Source organism: Chenopodium album, chromosome 8 (genome assembly GCF_948465745.1).
Source record: "Chenopodium album chromosome 8, dcCheAlbu1.1, whole genome shotgun sequence".
NCBI lineage: Eukaryota > Viridiplantae > Streptophyta > Magnoliopsida > Caryophyllales > Amaranthaceae > Chenopodium > Chenopodium album.
Window position 1 is genome coordinate 64073980 of NC_137841.1, and position 27030 is coordinate 64101009.

The 27030-nt window shown below is 35.8% G+C and overlaps 1 protein-coding gene, 1 long non-coding RNA gene and 1 other non-coding gene across 3 annotated transcripts; all 3 read right to left on the bottom strand.

Annotated features, from left to right (window-relative positions):
• Positions 1–3585: 3585 nt before the first annotated feature.
• LOC145643172 (DNA (cytosine-5)-methyltransferase 1B-like) lies at positions 3586–18807 on the bottom strand. The gene is made up of 14 exons (XM_081694326.1): positions 18552–18807; positions 18215–18465; positions 11396–11495; positions 8910–10395; positions 7171–8671; positions 6692–6856; positions 6411–6603; positions 6186–6297; positions 5754–5901; positions 5445–5642; positions 4810–5088; positions 4563–4724; positions 4230–4448; positions 3586–3750 (listed from the first exon to the last, which is right to left on the bottom strand). Exons 1-14 carry the CDS (start codon positions 18805–18807, stop codon positions 3619–3621), a joined length of 5202 nt encoding a protein of 1733 aa, XP_081550452.1. The 3' UTR covers positions 3586–3618.
• A 4521-nt stretch (positions 18808–23328) lies between these two features.
• LOC145556243 (uncharacterized) lies at positions 23329–26994 on the bottom strand. Its single transcript, XR_014091815.1, has 3 exons — positions 26597–26994; positions 25348–25393; positions 23329–24938 (listed from the first exon to the last, which is right to left on the bottom strand). It is a non-coding gene; the product is annotated as an uncharacterized LOC145556243 (long non-coding RNA).
• On the bottom strand, positions 25093–25288 carry LOC145556909 (U2 spliceosomal RNA). Its single transcript, XR_014092002.1, has one exon. It is a non-coding gene; the product is annotated as a U2 spliceosomal RNA (small nuclear RNA).
• Positions 26995–27030: the final 36 nt, after the last annotated feature.

Sequence of the window (27030 nt, forward strand, 5' to 3'; positions counted from 1 at the left end):
TTTGCTTAGTACACCATGTCTCAGATAACTAGGGACTGGGAAAGGGGTATTTAGTTAGATGAAATTCGTTCTGACCCTAGGCTGCTTTTAAAGTTACAGGTTTAATCCTCTTATCTATGACACTTGTAAATATATAATCTTAAAATGTCTAGTTTTCTTTGCGACACACTCATTCTGTTCCTTTTACTTGTAAAAAGTGTACTCATATCAAAGAGACTCTCCTTCCACTTTATCCTAAGAAGGCATTAATATATCCAATTGGCAATATGTGTCAGCTCAAAATATTTGATTTGTAAGGTTCTCATTATGTTTTAATTTTGGATATTGGAAATTTTGGAATGTCTTAACACTCAAACTCTTGAATTTACCTTGCTGTACATGGTTTATAATTTGCCTCAAACTTATATGGATACGTGGGTATGTTCCTCGAAGCGTAACAAGGAAATGTAAAGCCTTTAAATGTCAGTGTCACTAGTCTGACATTGTTGAGTATGGGTACAGGTCCAAGTATTAGACTTATTGGAGCTTAATTCTATTGTTTATTTGTTATATATCCCTTTTCATAAAAGGCCTTTGCACTCAAAGGGGTTGAACAGTTATGAATTATCATAGCCTTATTAAGCTTCCTCTATATGACTGGAGATAAGTCAAACTGGTGGTTCTTTGATGGCAAGGGCAGGACCTGGTAGCTTTTAAGGTTTTAGACTTTTAGTAGACATCATGATGGAGACATGAAAGGGGTATTCTATAGTCTGTAACTTAAATGCTTCTGAGGTAAGTGATTTGACTATTTGAGGCTTGTGGTTGGAGTTATACTGGTAATAGGATGGGTGTAAGTCATCTAGGCATATTATTGGATCTGATTCGTTAAGTGGCCGAGATTCAAGGGCTTGTTTAAGGGAATGTCTTTAACTTCATTGATATTGCATTAAGTTAAATGATTGGATTTAAAGTGCAGCACACTATCAGTACACGAATCTGAAACTAATACTTCGTATATTGGCTAGGAAAAGGTAATGGAAAAGTTTTGTTTTGTGTGCCTGCTTTACTTGTAATTTTTTTCAACGTTGTTAATTATTCTTGCTATTTTCTACCATGGGGGCTCTCTGTGGCACAGGAATGTATAGCTTTTGTCTTTTTGACCTATGTTAAGTAGGATGTCTTTTTTTTTTTTTTTTTTTTTTTTTTTTTCCTTCCAAAAATTAAAGAAATGGTAATAGCATGTAAAATATACAGTAATAATTAAAAGTACTTCGAGCCGGTTCATGAACTTTTTAAGTTGAGCAAAGTTTTCGAGCTGAGCTGCAATAGTTCACTAGCCAGCTAGGCTCATGAACACCCCTAACCTTACTGCAGATAATGTTGTATATCAACAAAGAAAGCAATGTTTTGTTGTAGTTTAGTTGCTGTTCTATGTGCACTTCTTGAGTAATCATATGATGGGATTCTTGGGAACTCCACGTAGTGTTATCTAGTTTAAGTTAGCATTTGGTAAATCACCATGTCTGAGCAGAATCCTAGTTATCTGAGTGTTTCCTAAAGAAATTGTTTGTATCTATTTGATGCTTTTTTATTACTAGGATGAACGGAGTAGCATTTTGTGATTACCATTTCTTGACTGTTAATTATGATTGTGCAGCACATGCAAGACGAGGATGCTGGGAGACCATACAGGAAATTCATATGAGTATTGCTGGTATCTTGTGTAATAATGGTGTTTAAACACACAAAACAAAGCTTTGTTAGGCACCAGGACAATTGCTTTTCAACATTGGCTATTTCTGTCTCTTGATTTCCCTTGTAGATTTTATATTCATCTGCTTTGAACTGAACTCTGATTATCGTTGGAGATCTTAAAGGTTTTGTTGCTATTCTTCTTACTCCTGTAATGAAGCATGTAATTTTGCTCCCTATTTGCAAATACGCATCCTTTCCCTTTTTGCTTAATTTTTGCTCACGATTTTAGAAAGTGAAAAGGTATTGTGATAAATTGGAAGGATAAATGTGAGACTTTACTCAAAAAAGAAGAGAAGATTTACCAAATTATAAATGGTGCAAGCTGTGACACCCCAAAAGGTGAGGGCAGGTAAATTGGGACAAAGGTCCCAAAGTTATTATTCACAAAATGCATGAGATTCAGTTTGTAGTTTTTCATCTTGGATTATCCGAAAAGATTTTATGTTTACCACTGCAAATGTGTTGTAAGATGTACATGAATTTCACTTATGTTCGTCGTAGGATCCTCATGATATTGGGATTTTGGCTGTTAAAGACTTCCAAATGTCTTCGGCAAATGTCTCTTTAGTCATGTGAAAAAGAAGTCATCCTACCCTTATTTTTTCTTTTACAAACAATAATCCTACCTTTCCGTAGCAAACAACTAAACACTCCTACTTTGCCTCTAAAAATAAGCAATCTCTGTGGCTGGTTGATGCAAAACACCCCCAATCTTAATTCTATGAGCGATTGAGCCCGACTTTCAATCAACTCTAGAGAATTTAAGATTAGCTTTACCCCTTAACAAGCTTTGTTCAGAGGGTGCTTACTGCTTAGAAATGCACAAAAAATCCATCTTTAAAAAGTTTTCTAGAGATTTTATCTTGCAAATATGAAGTAGTTGGGCATTACCTCTGCCATTTTTTGTATGAGATGTTGTGAAATTAGAAAATTGGGGATAGCGTTGCTGCATTGGGATTATTAAGGTGTTGAGATTGTTGACTTGTTGTATGCTGCTGCTAGGGATACGAAAGAAAACAAATTCAATCCAAAACTGAACCAAACTCGGGTTACTCTGTATTAGGAATTACTAACACCCATATCATAGTGTTAAACTTGTCTAAGTGGTCAGTGAATTCATCTGTAGGTCTTTATGCCAGAGCTTTGCTATCTAAATAGCGTATAGTACCGTGTCACACTATATGATCTAGCAGTTAACTTGCCTGAGCTCAACAAACCTCTTGTGTACTTTTATTGTTGTCGTTGTTTCTTAGATTTGGCTCCATAGTACTTTAAACCTGATGCTCATTGTACTGCAGTTTTATCTGTGGCAAATTTAAATACTAGTACTTTCCTGCTACAACACTGTAACTTCAAGATTCTATACATTACCTTGTCTTCTCCTATCTTGAAGAGAAGCAAGGCTCAACTGTATCGACTAAGAGGCGAAAAATAATCCAATCTATACACACTAAAGGACATGATGGATCAAATGTTCTACGATACCTCAACTTCTCAAGGCCTATATTGCATCATTCATATATGACTGATGATATAAAGGCCGAGCTCTCAAACAAGCTTTCAAAGAACGGTTATAAGTGATGAAAAGAAATGGTTCATACGATATCCTCTCTGGCTTGAAAAAGAAAAACACGTCCGACACTCTTAACAGTATTATGAAAGGTTCAGTTTAAATTGGAAGCTTCAATAAGTTTTAGTTTTTTCCACTGTGGTTCATTAGGCAACAGCCTCCAATGAGGAGAATAGTTTGCTGTGCAAAAAATGTACATCTTAAAATCTCATGTGAAAAGTTCACTACAAGAAAAGGTAACACAATCTTAATTCCTCATCATTTGGCAAAAGAAGTGACTTATCATATGAATGTCAGAATATGATATTTTGTTAAGCAGATCTTTGGATCACCTCTTTTAGCTTCCTTCCAAGTGCAAACGCCAAAGGTGGTGGAACTGCATTACCAATTTGCCTGTACCTATGTTGAATGTTGCCAGCGAGTTTATAGCCGTCTGGGAAGCCCTGAAGGCACAAACAACAAAACTTCATTATTAAAGCCATAGCTTATTGTATAAAAGCCTAAATTCGGCATGGAAATCATTTCAGAACCTATTGCAGGTCTTGACCGAGTTTGAAAACTTAATTGAGGAACACATTCTGATCTTGTAACACCAAAAAGTTCCTAGAACTATGGTTTGTACTGGCCATGTAATGGCTACTGAAGCCAGAAAACATGCGTGTACTAAACTTAAGAACTAACTCGTATCAGTGGCTCTAGCAAATGAACATTTTATAGTTTGCTTGACTTGTAACAAGTACTACAGCTATATACTTCAAGCAAGCAAAAGTTTTCAGTGTTGTAAATGATGAATAGCACTAATTTTCGTTAACTTTCAAGAATATGATTTGTGAATATTTGCTGTTCCAATCAATTTAGCTTTGTGAACCCTTGAGCAAAAAGTTAAGCAATTGAGAATGAGGTTAGGAGGACAATGAGGTACCTGAGATCTAGCGCATTCACGGACAGTAACAATTCTATCCTGATCTGGATGAAAGCACATCCCAACCTTACCCATGGGTTGAGGGTCAGTTATAGATGTAGGAAAATTCCCTTCCCAATCCAACCTCCCAAACAACCCCTTCCATTGATTATGCCTTTCAGCTGTGTTTGGCAGGCACCAAGGAACCAGATCAACCATCTGTCCTGTAGACAAGCGAACCTGCAACAGAGAAGGATATCGCCAGTGAACAAAAGATTTTGTTACTCCCTCTGCCTCTTGATAATGACAACATTTTTATTTCAAACTGTCATAAAATAAGGTAGGTAAACTTACCTTCTCTTCTGGTAAGTCGCGCCAATCAGCACCAGGGCGTTTTGGGATTCTTTGACAGCGAATCAAATTTAGCTCATTCATTTCTTTTGTTATATGATCAGTTAAAGTCATAGTATCTCCTCGTATCATCTTTTGATACCAAGACATTGAATCATTTTTGTACTGCGAAACATAAGATCAGTATAAGTGAGCAATGAGAAGTAACCAAAAGCTGAAAAATTAGAAAGTTGTAAATGGTAAATTTTACCTCCATAGGTGTTATGGAAGCCCCATTTTTGACATCAGGGAGATCACCAATCGTATCTCTGACAGTTATAGAACGGAAAGGGGCACCAGATGCTGTGCTTCGCACAGCAGCATATTGGCGACTGCTGTCCAATGAGACCTTCAGCTCAGAACCGGCAAAAACATGCATCGGCTCAGGCCATTCAGGTAAGGTCTCTTGAGGAGATGCAGCCCATATGAATGCTCTCTTACGAGATTGAGAAACTCCAAAAGCACCAGCCTCCAAAATGCCAAACCTCACCTACACAAAGGCCATTGAAGAAGGTTCAGAGACATATCTACCTCAATCCAAAATAAGTTTATACATTCTCCTAACCTCTCATAATTTAGGTATGAGTTGTATGACATGATTTTGAAGACAACTTTTTACTATGTATTATAGTTATACATCTATTCTCTCTTTCTCTCTCAATCACTTGATTTGTAAGCTTGTATTAGGAAATTCAATCATAAATTTTTGATTCATTACTATGGACTATGGAGTATTTAGAAACGCGAATACCTTTTCCGTACATCCTAAGATTGTCTATTACATACAGACAAGGAGTGGTGTTTTATGCTTGACCAAATGATTCAAACTGAAATAGAAAAGCATACCTGATATCCCATCTCAAGAAGTGAAGCTATTGTCAATCGAAATGTTTGGCCTTTGTTGAATGAGATGAAGTTCCTTACATTCTCCAAAAGGAAATATTTAGGGCGAAAGTAGTCAACAAATGACAAGAAGGCCAAGATCATTTCACATTGAACCTTACTCCATGCACCTTTATTGAACCTGTTCATCCCTGAAAACCCCTGCAGAAGAAGAAATAAAAGTATACAGAAGTGAATTGCTTATACATTTGTTACGAGTGTCATTGGCAAATGTATCTTTAATGAGGAAAACCGAGAGCACTTCACATCTACCTGACATGGTGGCCCTCCATTAATAAAATCCACTTGTCCTGGCCGAGGCAACTTTCTGATAATGTCGTCATCAAGCTTTTCAGCCAACTCTGAAGTTTCAGAATCAGTAATGCAGTCATCTTCATCTCCACAAGTAGACATAATTGCCCTGCACAAGTCTCATTAAACAAGATGTCAAAACTGTCACTACCTCATTCTGGTATAAACCTCTAAAAAATAAGATAAGACATGATTTTTAAATTATATGAAGATCATAAGTTCATACTATCCTTTCCCATATTTGGTTTAAGTAAATCATAAAGCAATACTGATTTTGGACAGCATACTATGAATTCCGGACAGAGGAGTGCATCATATAAGACGAAATGAAAAATAAAGGAGCCTCAAAACAACATAATAGTGGGCTGCAGAACAAGAAAAGAGTTCTCTGACCTGAGGATCACATTGCAGTTGTTAATGAATACAACACTTTCAGGATGATTAAGGTTAAAAGCTTGTCCTGCAGGCTCTTCGTACTCGATTGCCCATTTGGTCAGTGACACACCTACAGTTACCGGAAAACAGGTCATCTATGGTGATCTTTTACATGTATAAAAAGAAACAGATGACCACCAAAATGACTATACAAGACATCCCTTACTATATGATCAGAATTACCTGATTGCTGCAGTCCTTCTGACAAACCTCCACAACCAGCAAAAATGTCTAGAGTGGCAAGCTTATTCTTCAGCAATTCATCTTGGACAGTACCTTCAGTTTCTCCCTCCTTAACCTTACCTTTGTTCTTTCTAGATGCAGAATCATCAAAAAGCTTTTCATTCGACGAACTCAGCTTGAGAGAGGTGGGTAGCTGTATAAGAAGTCCAACACAAGCAGTTAAAATGATACAGTAACTGTGCTAGCTCAAATGACATTGCAGGACACAGAAAGGAAACTACCTGTTTTAATGCCCCACTATCCGGATCATAAAGAAGCTCACAAAAGAAGACGTGCTCGTGGATAAAGGAATAACCTGAAGATAGGAAGTCACTCTTCTTCTTTACGTCACACTTACCTTGAATAGCAGTTAAGGTCAAGACATGCACTTTCTCACTGTAATAAACCTGAAAGTATCATAGGAGCATGTCACTGTGATCAACAATAACCTCAAAACTGTGCATAGAAACTTAAAAGCCTTGAATTTATGTACATAGTCATAGTTGATAGAACGATATTCACACAATTCTCATACAAATATTAGCCAAGGAAGCTTAAAACCTGACAGTACTCTAAATTAGTCCCTTCTGCTATCTAGTTATCTCATTGCATATTTTTGATAGAAGTATTTCTGTGATTTGAAAAAAGAAATTATCGGATATTCACCAAACACACTTAAATGGATGTCATGTAAAAATAAAAGCCACTTTCATTTTTTTACCTCGCATATATGAGAACGATATGCTTTTTCCTCAGAGATGTCATCTGGCCTGAAGAATCTCCGAGCTTTAATTTTCACAGATTGAGGAGTAACTTGCCGTGAACCCTTAGGTGTATCAATCCCCAAGAGCTGAAAAATGATGTATGGCTTCAAGCCAACATTTCTTCCACCTTTAAATTTTTCGCTTTCCTTCTCATCTTCAAATTGACGCGGAGCAACATAAACAAAGTCCAGAAGATTGTACTCAGTTCCCAAATACATAAATCCAGTGTTGGATGAATTAATTCCGAGCTTGTTATTCTCCTTCTCCGTTTTCTTAGTTTTGCAAGCATGACATATTCCGTTACCAATACCCATAGCATCACTTGGAAGTGCAAGAAATGCACAATTTTCAGGGCAGTAAAAACTTCTTACATAGTATTCCATTGGTAATCCTTTGCTTTTCCTCTCATCTGCTCTTGCACGGTCCATCTTTTCGCTGTCAGCATTATTTTTACGATGCTGATAACCCCATGGCAATGACCGAATCTCAACCACAACACTTTCTTTAACTTCCTTCAGATCAAAGTCCAAGCAGTCATTTGTTAAGAACACTTCTCTTTCATTAGCAACATTGCCTAGGACCGTCTGAAATCCTCTTAGCATAAGTCGGCCATGAGCCATCTTTCTCCCATCTGACTTTTCATACATGTATTCCACAAAATATATAGGAAGAAGATCTTCAGAATCAATTGTTTCAACAATGACACAGCCCCCTACAACCACGAAATCTCCAAGAACATCAGCTTTTTCGTACAGTGCCTCATTAGCAGACGTGTTTTGTGTTGACTCATCAACCCACTTAATATACTGTACCGAACATTTCAGCTTAACTCTCCTCACATTTTGATGAGATTTAACAGTCTCCATCACTGGAATATCATCGTCTTGCTCTTCAAGATCTTCTTCAGCATCTTCATCTTGCTCCTCCAAAGGCTCTTCTTTAGAGTCAGACAGAACTGTATTCTTCGAGTCCTCAGGAGAATAATTAGAATAAAATTCACCCCAAATTCTATTGATCAGCCTAGTTGTCGTAGCTGGAAGCAGCTGCTTTTTCTTAATAGGAACCATAGCTGCTCTCGGATTCAAATTGATTCCTTTCTTTGTCACCGCCTTTTTCTTCACTAAACATTTTGTATGATGCCTTTCTTCCATTTTAGTTTGAAGTCCAGAAACAAAAGGACACCTTCTGATATTATTGTCAGGATATTCTGCAAACTGCTGTAGTATTATCTGCCCATGAACTACAACATATCTCTCAACAGCAATTGGATTGGAAGATATAAAAGCAGGGTGACACTTCTCAAATTCTGAGAGTCTCTTTATCACCTCTTTAACAGAAAATCGTGCCACACGACTCTGCTCCTTCAACAAAGTAATGATGCTGATAGAAAGCCTTGCTGTTCTCAAAACCGTCTCATACCACGGGGCGTACTGCTTTGAGGGCTTCCCAAGCCTGTACCTGCATTGAAGAATCAAACACACTTTTGTTCAAATACTAAGAGAATTAGGCCCTGTTCAATTGAAAATCAATAAAAATAACTTCAGTTCAGTAAAATTAATTTCAGTTTAGCAAAAATAATTTCAGTTCAGTAAAAATAAGGTGAACTGAACGGGGCCTTAAAACATACTTGATCATTTAAAAAAGTGATAATCAAAAGTAAAGAACACAAAATCGGATAGTAAAAGAGACACATTACCAGGCCAAATCAGTTCTGATTGATATGAAAACCATAGAAGCTCCAAATTCAATCATCCACTCTTTTATTTCACTCAAATAAACAGGAATTCCATCTACTACATTCTCGAGTTCAGTAGAAGTGGAAGATTGGATAGAATCATCATCATAACAAAATCCACTCCCTGTGTCTTCTGTCATAATCCCAGACCCGAAAATTGCAAAATCAATCTCACCACAAGGTTTCATGGGCAGAAGTTCTAAAGAAACCAATCTGGAATCAGAGTTATAAAGTGACCAATTATGAAGCATGTTTTTTGGAAGCTGATCAGCATCATACATACACATATCGTCGAAGATAGTGTACTCATCAGTTTCATCACTTGTTGGTTTGTAGTATGCTGGAAGTGGATAGTCAGCCGCAATCTCATCTTCATTCATCATAATATAGTACTTACTTGAGCTACGTTCACGCCTTCCCTTTCTCTGATTCATGGACCACCAATCCTCTTCATCTTGCAAAAGTCTAGCCAGTTTTGCATCCTCATCTTCCTCAGGAGCAACTTTGAGCAAGTTTGAACTATCTGCCTGCTGCCCTGCATCTCCAATTTTTATAGACAAAGCTCGATTTTCTGGTAAACACGACGTATTCTTTTTGCACTCTTCCTGAAGGGCAATAAGTACAGGAAAACCACTGAATTTCTGATCACTGTCCTTGCTCATTGTATCCAACCCGATAAGCTGGTTATATATGAAATCACCCTGTGAGATGAGGAATTCCTTTATGGATACCCCGGTGGAGAAATTTTTACTGCCTTTCATGGACCGAACAACTGCTGCTAGCAACTCGTGAAGACCTATATCGACATTACCTCCAGAATACTTTGACAGTGTCCTGTAAACCTGAACACAAGCATGCACCTTCTCAAAGAAATGACTGAATATTTTCCTGTAGGAAGTTGCTGGCTTGATACATTCATAATCAGCAATTTGTGTAGAAACCCATATCACAGGTAAACCATCTTCAAAGCCAGATATTCTCCATGATTCAATCCGACCAAAACATCTACATCTCACACCATTTTCTTTACGTTTATCAGCATTAGGCTTGGATGGATGAATTACGCCAGTTATAAACAAGTCGGTGACTTGCAGCATATCGACTGACTGCAGTTTTCCACCCACATCATGAAAACTAAAGTTTGAGAGATGTCGAGTGGATGCATTGGGTTCAGGGTGGGAAATATCTTGACATACTGTCAAATTAATTGCAGCTATTTCTTCATCAACAACAGGTTCTCTTTTCACATTTACCACAGAATCATCCTCATCAGGCATACAAACTGCCTTCTCCTTAAAGTCTAAACATGCTGCAGCGCGCCTTGGCATCCTCCGGCATGGCAAAGCATCCACACCAGTTGTCTCATCTCTGCTTCTCTTTTTCTGTCTCCGTTTAGGAACAACTTGATCATTACTGGTTTCTGAGGAGGTGCTTCGGTTATTGGTGTCTGAAATGAGTAATTTTTATCATAACAGACGACATAAACCATTCTTCAGTCTTAAATCTTAATAAATTCATAATTACAAAATAAATTACAAAATATTTTGTTCTAATAGAGTAAAACTAAAAACAGTATCAATTAAGAAATACGGAGTATAAATGACAGATTAACTAGATTTTCATTTCTTAAGCAATACTCCATTTAAAGATTACCTCTCTAATTAGCTATATCTTTCTGATGTACCTCAATTAATTACAGACAAATGAACCATTTACATAACTCTCCATATGTGCCTTATTAAAAATCAATTTCAAATACTTCCCTCGACAGCAAAATTTACTGCATCAATCATCTTAAAAAGCCTATCAGATATCTGTTAACTCCCAAAGTATCTTTGCATCTGATAAAGCATATACTCTGTATTCCTTGTACTCGTATATGATATGCATCATGCATGGTCATAAATCCCTTACCAGCCATTGTATGTATAATTTAAAGATGAAGTACTTTGTATGACATAAATCATGTGACACAGATACATAACACTACACTACATGTAATATAATCATACAAGGTACAATATATGCAGTAATAACATAAGAATGACATGAGTCAGGAAGAAGGAAATAAGCACATAAATGAATAAAACATATTCCTTGCGTCTCTTAAAGAATCATGCATCTACCAAATTTGGATGTCCGACAATGTAGTATACATTTCATTTTCGTAAGTTTTTCCTCTCTACTTTTTCCCTAAAACATGGCCCAACACCATTGAACTCAACACTTTTTCCTCTCTATCTTCACTTCCTCAAGATCTATCTATGCTACAAGCTAGTGTTTTAAAGGGAGTAAATATATCAGTTTTCAATTACGTCTGAGAGTTGCAAGTTCAACCGCCCCTTCACTTTACTAGTGACAGAGAACAATAATTGGCAAAATGCTCAAACAATCATAGACTCATGAAAAAAGTCAGACATGCACGTAGACATTGTAACTTAACCTACCGGCTTCATGGAGGCTCCCATCTAATGCCTCCGATTTAGATGGATGATCACTCACTAGGTTCTCTTTGCTACATAAAGTTACCAACGACTTAGACTGCACCTGCAGGGATGACAAGCAGAGATCATGAAATTATGTTATGAAACTTATGATATATAATGCATCAGAATAAGCCTGAAAATTTAAAGCTTACATAAAATGGTTCAAAGTTGTAGGGAATATCACGATGAGGGAATCGAGCCTAATAGCATATACCCATCTATTTATGGGAATGCCACCTTCCTAATCTAGCATGAAGCACAAATTCTATAATTCTTCTGAGCTAGATTTCTTACTACTACTAAAATTTATTAACTTATACGAATACAGACCAGAAATAATTAGAAATCTACAAGAAAACAACTACACACTGGTCTTGTACATAACAAGCCTCTGCTGAAGCCTAACATAGTTTCAAATTTGATGAATGATTGACACAATGCTTCCCCTCGAACATTTTCCTCCACTGGTCCATGATTCATGATCAATTGCTCATGCTGTTTTAAAAGCCCCAACTTGAAAACTATTACGTGCAATATTCACTTTAAGGCCAAAACTATAAACCCTTCAAGGGCTCCAACTTCTAGCTTCTAGCTATAAACACTTAACCATAGTAAGCGATTTTTTGTGTTCTCAAAGGATTGAACAATTGCATTGATTAGAACGTGTAAGAAACAAATCTTTCACTGCACTTCCACTCAACACCCATGCATAGTATTTCAAACACTAATCCTATTGATCTTAAACTCAGGACTGCACGTCTTCAACCTCAATATCGAATCAACGACTACCTTCATTTGATGATTATCATCAACGACCACCTTCATTTAATGATTATCATCATCAGAATTCCCTTGAAATGGGAAGCTTTTGCACATCACTTTTTTTACTAAAGAAAATTTAAATCTTTTGCGCATCAATAGTCTTCTGGCCTAGTTTATTTTTTTTGTATACAAATAAGATACAGAAGCTTTCCTAAGTACTTGTACTAACCAGCAGTAATTTAGAAACTCAAAGGCTAGTAGGAATTCTTCGAGCCAGCATATATGATAAATATATTAAGCTTAAAGTTTCAAAAAATTGAGTATAGCAACCACATTCAAAATTTTAAATTATACTCATAGCTCTATAAAATCAACTACTAACCTCATTTAAGAATGTATACCATTTTTTTTTTACTTGCATTCAAAATCACAAAAGACAATGATGTAGACGTGATTCAATCTACATACCCCGAGACTAAACACGTAATCAAGTTGACATCCCATAAACATAAATATCATTTAACCAAGTTGACAATCTCAGCTATACAACCACATTTAAATATGCACTATAAGTCCTATAATAACCATAAAACCTACTTCTCAAAAAACCTAGTATAAACTAACTTGTTCTTGAATAAGATATGTACAAGGGCCACCACATAGTACTAGTGCACGATTAATAATTTAGTACTCGTATAGTTATATTTGATATGTAGGTCCAAAAGAATTTCTAGATGAATGACATTCTTTCAAAGATAACATTGAACCTACTAAAATATATTGAATTTTTTATTTGTGGTATGTTAAAATTCTATTTTAACTAACTCACCCCAAGTCCCCAAACGGTGTATTTACAGATTTTCTAGTCAAAATCATAGATGCAAATCAAATGTATCACAATAACATTAAATACCACAACAAGTACAAATGTTGTTGTAGAAAAATTTACTCATTAGCAACGGTGATACATTTAACAGTTGGGTGATACATACATTGAACGCTGGTCACGATATATTATAATAAGCTTAATAGTATGATATAGTATACTCTGTTAAAGATTGTGATACTATGTTAAAGTCTGTAAGCGTCATAAAAAATAACATTCCATATGTATAGAATTCTGTTAGTAATTAGAGATATAAAGATTACATAATAATATTATAATAATACCCTAATAGTTACACAAAAATATGTACTATATCATCTACAATCTACACTATCATATCCATACAACTCTATCAAGCCACCAGTCTACCAGGTACCACGGTACCACCACCACCACACGTCCACACACACATATATGGTTCGGACAACTAATTAATGTAACATCGCGACTTACTAAGGTACATTCAACACTTGAGTGGTGAATACACAACTAAACAGGTAATTTTATTAGAGTATTAACAAAGATTTTAACTACTTTTAGATGGAAAGCGTCAAATGGAGTTAACTTACGCCCTTACATACCGTATCCAAAATGATTTATTGAGTATAATCAATGTAATCGAAGCTAATGTAATTTTTTATTTTCAAAAGCTTATTACAATTATGATGAAATCTCATTTACTCTTTGTTTGGATAGGAAGAAATGGAAGGAAAAGAAGAGAAGAGAAATGGAGAGGGACAAAATCTCTTGTTTGGGTAAAAGATTGGGGGGAAGGAAGGGGAAGGAGAGGGATGGATCCATTTTCCCTTTCTCTATAATAACCATAATCTCTCCAAAATTGGAGAGATTTGGAGGGAAAATGGAAATCACCTCCCCCTCCCTTTCTTTTCCCTTCCCTTCCTCCATTTTCCCTCCCCTTCTTTTCCTTCCTTCTTTGCTATCCAAACAAAGCGTTAATCTCTCAACAGATACAAACCAACATATTAAGAATTTGATATTAAAAAAAAAAAACAAGTAGTTTCGAGTTCATTGCAATTTTTAAAATCAACATGACTGTTACATTGCTATGAATTTTAAATTTCATTCAAAACAAAGTCATTAAAAAATTCATACATATTTAGAAATTTCAAGATTAAAACAAGATGTCAATCATTCTTTCAAAAATAATTCTTTTACCCATAATTACCCAAGATAATCCTTTGTATGTTATAAATTTTTTAAGACATCGGACAAATTGGAGTAACAAATCAATTTCAAACTCTAAATATCTACATTCTCCTTAAAAACAACAAACTTCCTAACCATTTAAGAACAAATTCATCAAATTGTATTCAATCTCGAGTTTTTGAAACCAAAAAATCACCTTAACGAATGTTTCCAATTTTCCATCCATCAAAATTAAAGTTGCACGTTAAGAAATTAAGAACGTAGAAAATGTAACAAATTTTAAAGGTGACAATGTAACACATTATAATGACAAACAAAACAAACGAACATAAAAGTTAATCAAATATATTTATGTACCATTTGAAAGTAACAAGAGACCAAAGTAGCACCCGAAGATTAAAAGTAAGTGTGCCGCCGCTATCGGAGCAACCGGGAAGAACGAACGTTCGCCGGACGGAGAGATTTTCCGACGATCGTACGGACTTCCTCTCTACTAGTACGACTACTAAGCTAGTGTTTTTGCTTTTGTTTTTTTTATATCTTTGGTTGAAGTGAAATAAAACGAAGAAGGAAGTTCAGTATATAAAGCAAAGTGAAATGAAAAGATGGATAAGAGAGTTGTCGGCTTTAGGAGTTGAAAGGGCGCCAAATTGCTTAACTCAGTTTACAAGTTACTGTATTAACATGAGGCTCGAGAAGGATTTTTCACTTTTTACTATTGAAATCATGATTCTTTGTAAGGTTTTTACCGTTTACATTTGACTTTTACAAGACTTTCTTTTACTTCCTCCTTTTTTTTTTTTTTTTTTTTTTTTTTTTTTTTCTCTTTTCTTTTTTTACTCCCCAAATTTTGACTACAAATTATTGTTAATATACGTAGTATTACCTCCTTTAACAGTTATTTGCAACATTTACTAAAAATGGGTGTTATCTATTATTTGCAACATTTCCAAATCTTTCCATTTTAAGAAACTTTTTTAAATGAAATTATAAAAACACCCTTATTTATAACTTTATAATATCATTTACATACTTAAAACATAATTGATTAAAAACTAATCTAATCTAATAAACTTATTTTATCTTTCAATAATCATCCATCCATATTCATCTCTTTATCCCCATTTTCTTTCTCTCTCCTCCTTCATCATCTTCTTTCTCTTCCCCATAGTCTTTCTCTCTCCTCTTTCAACCACTTTCATGAATTGAAGAAGAAAGACATTCAATTTCAGATCTGAAAAATGGTTTCAGTTTTCTGGGTTTGGGATCTAGGTTTGTGGGTGGTGGGTTCCTGCGGCTGGTGTGGATCTTGGTGCGAGGGTCTCGGTTTCTTGGGTCTAGGTAGTAGAAGGGTTTTGGTGGCTGGTCGGTGATTTTGGTGGTTTGTGGTTGAATTTGGTGGTTCATGGGGGTGATTTTGTTGGTTTGTGGGGGTGGATTTGGTGGTAGTCGAAGGGTTTTTGGTGGTTTGTCAGTTATTTTGGTGGTTAGTGGGGGTGGTTTTGGTGGTTCATATAATCGGGTTTTGGTAGGGGTGGTTTTGGTGGTTCGTCAAAGGGTTTTTTTGGTGGTGGTTTTGGATTTTGGGTTTTAGTGGTTTGGTGGTTTTGGTGGTTGTTGGTGGTTTTGGTGGTGGTTATGGGGTTTTTAATTTGTTTAATTGGTTTTTTTTCAAGATTAATACTTAATCTCATGCCCCTATTTTTCAATAATCATGCTTATAAACTTTTACCTAGGAGTCTGCGTAGACCCCTTTTGTTGCAAATAACCGTTAACGGAGGTAGTATAACCGTTAATGGCCACTGTATGTTTTCCGCACACTCAAACTTGATGACCGCACACCCCCTTTTGGCCCCACTATAATTTAATTACTTTCCTAATTTCATTATAAGTGCACTAAGTCTCACGTGACAATGCCAATGTTTTATTTTTTTTGACTTTTTCTTTACTTTATGCATTTTATTTTAGTTATTAATCTATTTTCTTTTATTATTATTATTATTGTTGTTGTTGTTGTAGCTTTTGTTTGTTTTAAGTCTGAAATAAGTGTTAAGTATTTCTAGCTGATTTTTTTTCCCCATAAATATAAATATGACATTTTTTTTCTTCAAAAAAATGACATTTTTTTGTTCAAAAAGAAGGATATTTTTTTCTTTACAAAAATGACACTTTATAATCAATTTGATATTATAAAATATTAAATTAAAAATCTTAAATTAATAGCTATGATTATCTCAAATTAAGTTTTTAACAAAATACATACAAATGTTGGGCAAAAGTTAAATCAACAAACATTGTCTCAAAAGATATATGAATACGATTCATCAACCAAAGCTATTCCAGAGATCTTGTGCCAGTAACTTCGAACTACCTACTCCAATGACGAAACTTGCATCCATTACGACAAAACTACAATAGGTGGACATCACACAATATCAAATATTCTTGACCTTCAAAATATTAATTAAACATGTTAATATAATATATTTTAGGAAAAATTAGAAAAAATAATCCCAACTTTCGTCAATTTTGGTAGAATAATCCCAACTTTCCTTTATTCTTGAATAATCCGAACTTTGGGGGGTATTCTTTTTCTTCAATCCCAAATACCGGTTACCGGTTGAATGGGTTTTTTTTTTTTTTTTTTTTTGTTAAAGTGACACGTGTCAAAATTAATTGGTTAAAAAATATATTTAAAAAATTAAAAAAACCAAAATTAAAAAAGAAAAAACCACCCAACCAAAACCTTAACCGCCCTAAAAATCCGGCTACCCGCCAGCCAGCCACCTCCCTCGTCGGCTGGCCGTCTCTACCCCACCACCTCCCTCGTCGGCCCAACCACCACTAGAGTCGCCGCTTAGAGCAAAGCCACCATCCCCTCCCCGAAACTCCCTCGCCACCAGCCAAACCCCAAAAACCACTAGCCTTACTCCTGAAAACCCCAAAAACCAGCAGCCCTACTCTCGAAAAATCCCTCTAAACCACCTTTCCCACCGTCAAAAACCACCAAAAACCCCTTCCCAACCGTCGAAAACCCTAGCCGCTAGGGTTTCGAGGTGGAGGAGGAGTAATTGGGGTTTTTCGGGAGTGGGAAAGGGCTTGCTTTGGTGGTTGCGTGGGGGGGGGGGGTTGAACGGGATTTCGGGAAAGGGGAAAAACGCCGAGGGAAGAACGCGGTCCACTGGGAAAGAACGACGGCTTTCCGGTGATGGTGAGGCGGCGGGTTTCTGTGGTGGTGGAGGTCGGTTATGGTGGAACGGTGGGGAGGGGAGGCTGCTGGCTGGGTTTATCTTTTTTTTATTTTTTTTTATTTTTTTGGACCAATCAGGACTTGACACGTGTCAAGTGACCTGATATAATAGGTCATTGACTTTGGTTGACCGGTTAGGGATTGAAGAAAAAGAATGACCCATAAAGTTTGGATTATTCCAGAATAATCCTAAGTTGGGATTATTCTAGCAAAATTGATGAAAGTTGAGATTATTATTTCTAATTTTCCTATATTTTATGTAATAATACAATAGCATGACAATATAAACACAACTTACCAAAACTTTGTACCTTAAGATGGGTTATTATAATCCGAGTTTGGAGGCAAAAGGTTCAATCAACAACAAAAGAGGTGGATGGACTAGTTAAGTCATTCAAAATTGGAGGCATGAGAAGGACATTGAAGAATTTTGAGTAGTATTTTTAGGACATCTTCTACGATCATGATTCGTGTTGCCACATACACATGCTGCACCTTCTAACCTTTTCGAACATCTCAAAACCTAAGGATCCCTCTTTGTAGAAGTACTTTGTTTTTTCTTTTTTCTTGAATTAGTTCCAAGAGTTTTAGATTGACGAATCATGGGTTCAAGAACCAAAGGACTTGAAGAACTAACAAATTGGAAAATTTGTTTTCAAATATATTCTTTTTTTTGTAAGAGGCAATTATGATATTTGAGTTGTAACTCTTGTACAAGCACATCAATCCGATCTCCATGAACATCTTGATTCTCTCTATTCTTTGAAAGTGATATGTTGTCAATTCTCCATTGGTAATGAATGATGTCAAGCTTTAAATCCTCATTTTTCATCCTTCTCATCATGTGAGCACAAGGGAGACCCATAGTATTTGAAAAATGACCAGTATTAGTAGGAGTCAAAGAACCGGAATAAGCTAGCTCAAATTGGTTAAGGAGTTTTCTTATTGCAAAATGAGAAACACGACCTATGAGCTTACTTAAGAAGGAGATATGCAAGTCATAAGGAATGCGTATCTTCTCACTTGACAATTGTGTTTTAATCTCATTATACTGATCTGATGATCAACATCATGACAAATTTTTTCCTTCACTGTGCGAAGGTCACCACTCGAAACTTCAAGGTATTTCTTCAAAGTAGAATGTGAACCTTTGGCTCTAGAACTAACAACATGCCCAAAATGCATATATTCACTTGACCATGCTCTAACAAAATATTTTTTCCATGGAAACCAAGTATTCTGAATGTAAATGAGAATCTCCCTGTACTTCCCATACTTCACTTCATTCAATTTCAGACCAAACTTCATTAAATTGATTTTCAGTTGAAGATTTGATCAAATTTGTCCAATCGGACATAAACACATCCCATTCATCACCATCATAAAAAAAAGGCTATCACTTTGCTAAAATATTTTTTTTAATGTGTCATACACACAACAAATTACAAGTATTAGGGAAAACAACTTTAATTGCATTCATCAAAGCCAATTCTCGATCAGTCACAATCACCGATGGTTGCTTATCATAACCCAAAATCTTACCAAATTTTTGTAGTGCCCGGCCCACACATAATCACTTTCCTCCTTTCTAAATAAGAAGGCCAAACTTCAAAAGAATGATGTATTAAAACTAGTAACTCCAACAATATCAAGTAAAGGCATTTTATACTTGTTAGTCTTATAAGTGCAGTCCATCACAAAAGTATATGAGTAAATTCTTGCTAATTCAATCGAACTTGGATGAGAAAACAACAAATGTGTCACATGTCCTTCATTATCACACTCAACATCATACATAAAACAACCTTTACCAAGTTCATCCATCAAAGCTTGGATCATTGAACAGCCTCGTAGCCCATCTTTAATAATTTCAGCCTTCACATTATAAAGTGTTCTAGATATTGCTTTTAGATTAGAGTTACCTTTTTGAAGTTTTATAAGTATATGTCGTGGAGTAATGCCGGCAACAATCATCTCTTTAATCTCATTAACTTCCTCCCTTGAGAAACGTCGGGTATAAGGATGTCCCAAAATATCACTTGATAAATCATGGTTATGAGAAAGATCTTTAATTTCAACTCTCCAACTAGTGTCTTGGTTCTTTCTTCCATAAATTTGAAATGGGAAATTCATTAATCGAGTTTCCGACTTTTTCTTTCCACTATTAGGGATACGGCTACGATTAGTTCGATATGATCCACCACAATCACAACCAATAATAACCCATATGTTTATTTTGGATTTTTGAATCACCGTAACAAAGCCTTTGAATAGGCCATTCCCCGAACAGTCTCCAACGATGTTTCTCTAATTGAAAATTTTTGTGATGAAAGTTAATGCATATCAGTTGGCATTTGTGGAGGTTGATGATTATCAAATTGTGGTGAACCTATAAAATCAAAAAATTTAACAAGAATAGTCACAAAATTATATTTTGAATAATAAAAAAGCCATTAGACATATACACTTAGCCTACTGCTAAGAGTACGATAATACGAGTTTGTTCTTTTGGTTTTACAATAATACTCTTTTGGTTTTGATTAACACCAAACTTAAAAAAAAACTAATCTTATTATACTATTTTTAATCTCAAAACCTTAAAAATCTGAAATTGAGACATATAGTTTGCAAATAAACTGATTTGATACTAAGGTATAACAATATTGGAATAAACTTGACTTATTATAAAAAAATTATGAAAAATTCCCTTTAAATTCCTAGGTTAATTTTAGGAAATTTTAGAAAATAACACCACAAAAAAAAAAAAAAAAAAGTTTTGATTATAACACCACTAAAAAACACAAAAATTTGATTTCACCACCGCCTAGAGGATGCCGTCAAAAAGCCGTTTGTGGACCCCACCAAGTACACGTGTCACTTATATATTGGTTAAATTTTTTTTAAAAAAAACTCAACCCTAAGCTTAGCCACCAAGCCCACCACCGGCAGCCCTTACATGCCACCGCCAGTACTACCCCTACTGCCGCCAAGCCACACCGCCGTCCACCCAGCCACCCCCCACCCTCCTTAACCAACCCCGAAAAACCCTATTTACCACCAAACTAAACGATTGACCCATCCCCCCACAACTCCATAAACCCTAGCCACCACAAAAATGGCGAATAACGGTTGAATTCGGCTAGTTTAGAGCCTGAGTTGTCAAATTCAACTCTAAATTGGCCGATCTCGACCACTAGTATCTAATTTTGTTTTGGAATGGAAGAAAAATGGCGGTGGCTATCGGTTTTGAGTGGGGAAAGGAGGTGGTTGCGGGGGTTGTTTGTTATAATAATTTTTTTTTTTTTTTTTTTTTTTTTGTGGTGTTAAAACCAAAATTTGTGTTTTTTTATGGTGTTATTTTCTAAAATTTCCTTAATTTTATTGTATAATTGAGTAAAACTCAATCCCCAATTACAAAGATGCTTGTAAAAAATAAAAGATTGAAAATTATTACCATGAATATGAGAATGTGAAGAATTGTAGTCTTCAGGGTCATTCTCCTCTATCACATTCTGCAAATCATCTAACCCAAAAAGCTCCCAAAATTCATTATCATTAATCCCTTCAAAATCAAATTCTCCATCCATCTTCCTAATTATAATAAAGTGCAATTACAATTGAGATATTTTGGACAGGTGAAGTTCCATAAAAAGGTATAAGCTTTTGGGGTTAAAAATTAATGGTGGGGTCTAGGGTGTGTACAGGGGAGTTGGAGTAAAAAGCAAAATCAATGTTTACGATCGACTTTGGGAGCTGGGTAATTTACCCACAAAAGGTCAAAATAAAAATTAAAAAAAAAAGTAAAACATTGGCATTGGCACGTGAGACTTAGTGCACTTAGAAGGAAATTAGGAAAGTAAATTATAGTGGGGCCAAAAGGGGGTGTGCGGAAATCACTGGCCCTAAGTGATTGGTGACCTAATGAACATGTAAGTTTCTTTTCTTCTACTGTATAATTTAAATGGCAACCACTTCCCATCCCCTTTCCAATTAGCAAATTCCCTTCCCTTCTGCTTTCACTCGGCAGCCCCCTCCCTTCTCTTTTCTACCTAGTACCCACTTCCCCTTTCTCCCTACATATCTTAATTTCCATTGAAATATTAACTCCACTATTTTTATTCTATTTTACTTACTTTTTTTGAAATAAAATTGATTCATTAATAAAAGTCATACGACATCTACAAAGAGATTTAGATCTAACAAATTAAATATATATAGTATAATAATTAAATCAAATAAAAACATTATGTAATTAAAGCTACGATCGTTGTTGCAAATCGTACATTCTTTATACCCTCTATCATATCGCTGTGATTTACAGCCTTCTTCAGCAAAGGGGTCTATCGATCTGCTGTGATTTTCGTCCGATTCGCTAGAATGTAATCGAAATATTAAACTCTTTTTCGATCCCGCACAAAACTTTACCCATGAAACATCTCCATAGCAATCCATGAAAAATAAAAACAAATCCTTTCTCAAAAGAGAGAAGAAAAACCTGATCTTTCGAAGGAGCCAAATCCTCTAAAGAAGAAGAAAAACCCTGTCTTTTGAGGGAGAAATGTTCCTCCTGGAAGATGAAGAGTTATTATAAACCTAAAACGGTAGAAAAAGCACACAAAAACAAACGATTGGGGCATTCCACCAATAAAAATCGATGGAAGCCCCGGACTACCCTCACTTACTTCTTATTATAATGAACTCAGATTTTTATTGCCTAAGATCATGTCCTGCTAAAGTGTAACACTAAAAAAATGGAGGGAATTCATTCTTTATCTAAACATACCTTTATGAAGATAATGATATGGCTCGCTCTTTCCGATCCTGTTTATCATTTGGAATTTTTCCATGCATGGTTAAAAAAATTTCTATCAATATTTCTATATTTATTTGAAATTTGTAAATGTTTTTACCTTTTTTTTAGTCTCATTTGTTAGATCAAAACCTTTTGCATGCCCCCGATTTACAATAATTTTATTGTACATCGAACATTTTACGAAAAGTGACCCTTTTTCTTACAAAAGTGACCCTTTTTATTTACAAAAGTGATCACTTTTTTCATAAAAGTAACCCTTTTTTTCCACAAAAGTGACTTTTTTTTTTTTCACAAAAGTGGTCTTTTTTTTTCTTCACAAAAGTGACCCTTTATATCACAAAAGTAATTAAGTTACATATGCAAATTGCAAAACAGAGTATCAAAATCTCACTAGTTTTTTTTTTTTGTTTTTTTAAAAAGTAACCCATATTGTGTTACTTTGATTCAAAATTTCTACTACTTTGATGTTATTGCTATTATTGTTACTTGATATGTTGTGAAAGATGAATTATCGATCAATTTCTATTCAATTTATCTATTAACGAGGCTCAAGCTCACGACAATGGCGGCGGCGGCGGTGGCTTTCGTAGTGGGTGAAAAAATAGATGAACATACATACATCGAAATTGACAGTATTGATCAAAACATGAAAATTATGTTACAAAATCAAGATAAAATCGAAAAAAAAGGAAATTGAAGAACAAAGGAGAGAAGAGAGAAGAAGGAAGTGCAGAGGAGAGAGGAGCAGAAAAAGAAGATAAAAAAGAAACCCATGAGAAGAGAGAAAAAATAGAAACTGTAGTACTCCGTAAAATTTTCGCACACTCAACACCGCCATTCATTAAATTATTGTAAACCCGCTTTTTTAAAACTTTTGTGTTGTTAGATTATGGAAATAATCTAATTATGTAGAGAATATATTAATATACTGTATTATTTTGTGTATATCTTTAGTTATTATTATTTTTTTAAACAAAACATGAAGGGCTTATTATTGTAAATCAAAATCCACTAAAGATAAAACACTTTGGGGAAACGAATCCATACAAACTAAAAATTCATCATTTTCTCTTATATCTCACCTAGCTATTAGGTGAGCTACTGTATTCCCGCCCCGTTTAACATGAGAACAAGAGAAAACATCAAAGCTATTAGATAAACGACTTATATCATCATATAACAGAAACATTGGAGCTTGACCCTCCCGAGGTGAAGCAACAGCCTTCATGACATTAATGGCATCTCCATCAATCCATATTTTGCTGTAGCCAAATCTGCGAGCAACTTGTAAATCAAACCTGGTAGCTACAGCTTCGGCAGCAGGCCTTGATGTAGGAGAGAAGACTTGCTTAGCATAGATGCAATCGTCATCCACCATCATCTTGAATCCCATGGTTGTGACTTGTGAGTACCGGATCAGGTGAAGCTTGCTCAAAGATATATTTGTAATTTGTTACGGCATAACCAAATACCCCCCAGCCAAAGACATAATGCTGTTAACTTCCTTTATATCCACCTTGCTTGCAAACCAAAGGAGTTTTGAGGAAAAGGAACCAGACGGGGATGCAGCAATTGTTTCATTGTACTCGCTATTACCCTACACCATTCGAGCATAGTCACATTCAAATAGGACACGATTAATGTACTCTACCTCCAGTCCACAATAAGCACATAACTCGTCTTGAGTAATATGGCGACGAAAAAGGATTTCCTTGTGACCTTTGCAAGCTTGCCAAACAAAGTGTGCTAATTTCGGGGCCCCTTGAGATTCCAAACTAGTTTCCACATTTCAGCATTTTCCATACTTTCAATCCTGTTTTGCCCCAATACACCTAGCCAATAACCTGATTTTACCGTATAAATCCCATTCTTTGTCGGCTGCCAAAACATCTCATAGAAGGTAAACTCAAAGACAGGTAAAATAGATTGGCACACAGCAGGTTGAAAGAACTCCTCTACAACGTTTACATTCCACACCCCACTGTTCTGATCAATGAGTTCTGCAACAGTAAGATCTGGCCTGTAATTGGCATTAGGATTGGGCAATGGGATTACGCTACCAGGCAGCCACTTGTCACTCCAAACCTTAATGTTCGACCCATTGCCAACTCTCCATCGCAGCCCCTCAATGAGACAGGGCAGCCTCACTGTCCCAATCTTCAACTTCTGTTCCCTGAAACATAGAGCAAGCACGCCGTGCTTCCTCCTTTGTGATCAACCCATGCTCCATGCTAGTCTTAAGCAAATACTTGTACCCCGACTTGATTGAGCTTCCCTCCACACCATCATTCTTGATGGCTTTAACAATTTGATCCTCACTTCAAGAATGGAAGTGTCCTAAATGGCTTTATCAGTTAAGATTCATCGCGCTCTTTCTAGAAATTTAGCTGATGTTCATAGATCAGATAACACCCCCTTGCAAAACACAGAACAGTTTAGAATTCAGATTAGCCTAAGTAAATACAAGGAACACTCAGCATATACTGTCTCACACCAATTAGGATCGTAGCCTAAGTAGTAGCCGCCATTGCACTTCACGAGGTACACCTATACCTCATAATTTGTGGCATCAATGGACCTGCGTTCGTGTAGCCTCTGCCCCACTCTAGATACAGCTTTTGTTACTCTGAAACCACAACATGCTGTCAAAAACTGATGCTAGTTAGAAAAAAAAACCATAGAAAGTAAATGCTTAAAGTCACTAACTCAGAATTGTTTCAACAAAAGTTCAAGATGAAATGCAAGTTTCAGCAGTTACAGATTACATTAAACTAAATTTGGTGGTGATTGCCAGGCCCGTGCAGTAGTGCAACGCATGGGCGACACTTGAGAATCCCAGCAGCAAGCTACTGTGATGGATTCTCGCCCTTAAAAATAAATTTAATATCGTTGTGAGTCATTGACCCACGTATCAGATATTAAACTGATAAGAACAGATACTACACTTGATCTTAGCCAAAAGGCCGAGAAAGGTATGATTTGCTAAGCTTTACAAACGTCTATTTATTTTCTGGTTGTTCCGGGTAATGCTTCACCTATCCAATGTGGGATCACGAACTCCGGAAATCTTCCCATCTCTACCTGGACAGAATTACGATATGGAGTCAGAAAAAGCAGGATTAATAGTGCACTAAGTAAAATGAAAAGAAAAGAAAAAAAAAAAAAAAAAAAGCAAGGAGCATATATGGGAATGGGGTAGTGTTCAACTTTCGATGAAATTCATATCACACATATCTCATGTTTGTTTGCCATCTAAAGAGGAAGTCTACATTCTAATGTGGGTGACTTCGAGTTATGTGACTTATGTCTATATCGGGATTTTCAAGGCATGTCATGTCTTAAACCTAAGAGATTGCAAATGAGTTATCATCATTAAATAGTTTAGTACTGCCTCCGTTCTACTAAAATTGCCCCATTTTCAATTAATGGATGTCCCAAAGAGTTAACTCATTTCATCTATGGAATGTTTTTCCCACTTGTCAAACCATGTGTATCCTCAAAAAGACAACAAAAAGAACCAGCATGCCTACTCAAATGAGCCAAATTTTAAATTAGTGGGAAAAAAATTAGAGCAATCTTCTTAGTGAGATAGAGGGTGTTACAGATATAGCAAACTTCAATAGTCCTAGATTTAATTTTCTTGTAAGTTGCAAATTAATTTTTATCCTCATTTGTGACAAAAAAAGGCCAAATATTACAATTAAGCTCTTCGTTAAATCATGCATCAAAGTTATAGGATGAGCCATTTGTTTTGTCCAGGATGAATTTAACATCATTACAAAACTACTATAGTGATAAACCAGAGCGTCAGGGTAGCTAATCCTTATGGTCAATGTATCATTGTCCAAAATGTGATAGGGGTTTAAAGGAAGTGGAGAGCATTAGGGCCTAGTTTCAACATTGACCATTTCCAATCTGGAAAATTCAGTTGTAACATCAAACTGATTGTTAATAGTGTGAAGCAACAACCTCATATATTGGAAGTAGGTTGAAACATTTGTTTTTTCACCTTTTCCAGCACACCTCATTCAACCACATAAATGTAATCATTTATCTATTGGTATACAGGGTTGTTCTGGATAAAGGTTTAGGGAACATGATAAGGGCCAGTATCTGGATATTGGTTTAAGGAACATGATAAGGGCCAGTAATGATCTTCTATCCGGTCTTGAGTGCCTATATAGTTAAGACATGTTAACTACCTGGAAACTCGCTCATATAGTTAAGTTACAAATAGTTCAATAGGAGTGTAAAGTAAATCTTTTTTTTATAGATGTTGTGTACCTTTGGAATGTTGTGGCTTGGGTATAGGAGTCAAACGGTAAGTGTTATGTGGTGATTGCCCCTCCATGTGAGTGGTCATGAAGCTAAAGAGCAGCTGCCCAAGGTGTCACATAGAAGAGATCCTTGGGGCAGGCTAGTACTTGTGATCTTACATCATTGTTTAGTGATCCCACAGATGTTGCAGCTATATTTTACGCATCGATATGAGTCCATATGACATCTCATACAACTAGCCCCAAAAGTGAGTGCATCTACATGGCAGCTGTGACCACTTTGAATAATCAACTTCATTGGCTGTTGGTTTCATATTTCATCTAGTTGTTTAACCAAGTGCGGATAAAAAAAGAAAAGTGTTACAATTAATTAGAAGAGGGAGTAAATTAGGATGATATGTCTATGATTTTATGAAGCCTACATATATTACTTCCAGTGAA

What these genes read in the sequence shown, in the direction of transcription:
- LOC145643172 (XM_081694326.1), bottom strand. Translation starts at nt 18,807, where the DNA reads ATGAAGTTTGGTCTGAAATTGAATGAAGTGAAGTATGGGAAGTACAGG. An exon ending in ATAGTGGGGCATTAAAACAG is followed by an intron (nt 6,604 to 6,691) that starts GTAGTTTCCTTT and finishes CTTCTTATACAG; the next exon opens with CTACCCACCTCTCTCAAGCT. An exon ending in AGAAGGACTGCAGCAATCAG is followed by an intron (nt 6,298 to 6,410) that starts GTAATTCTGATC and finishes CGGTAACTGTAG; the next exon opens with GTGTGTCACTGACCAAATGG.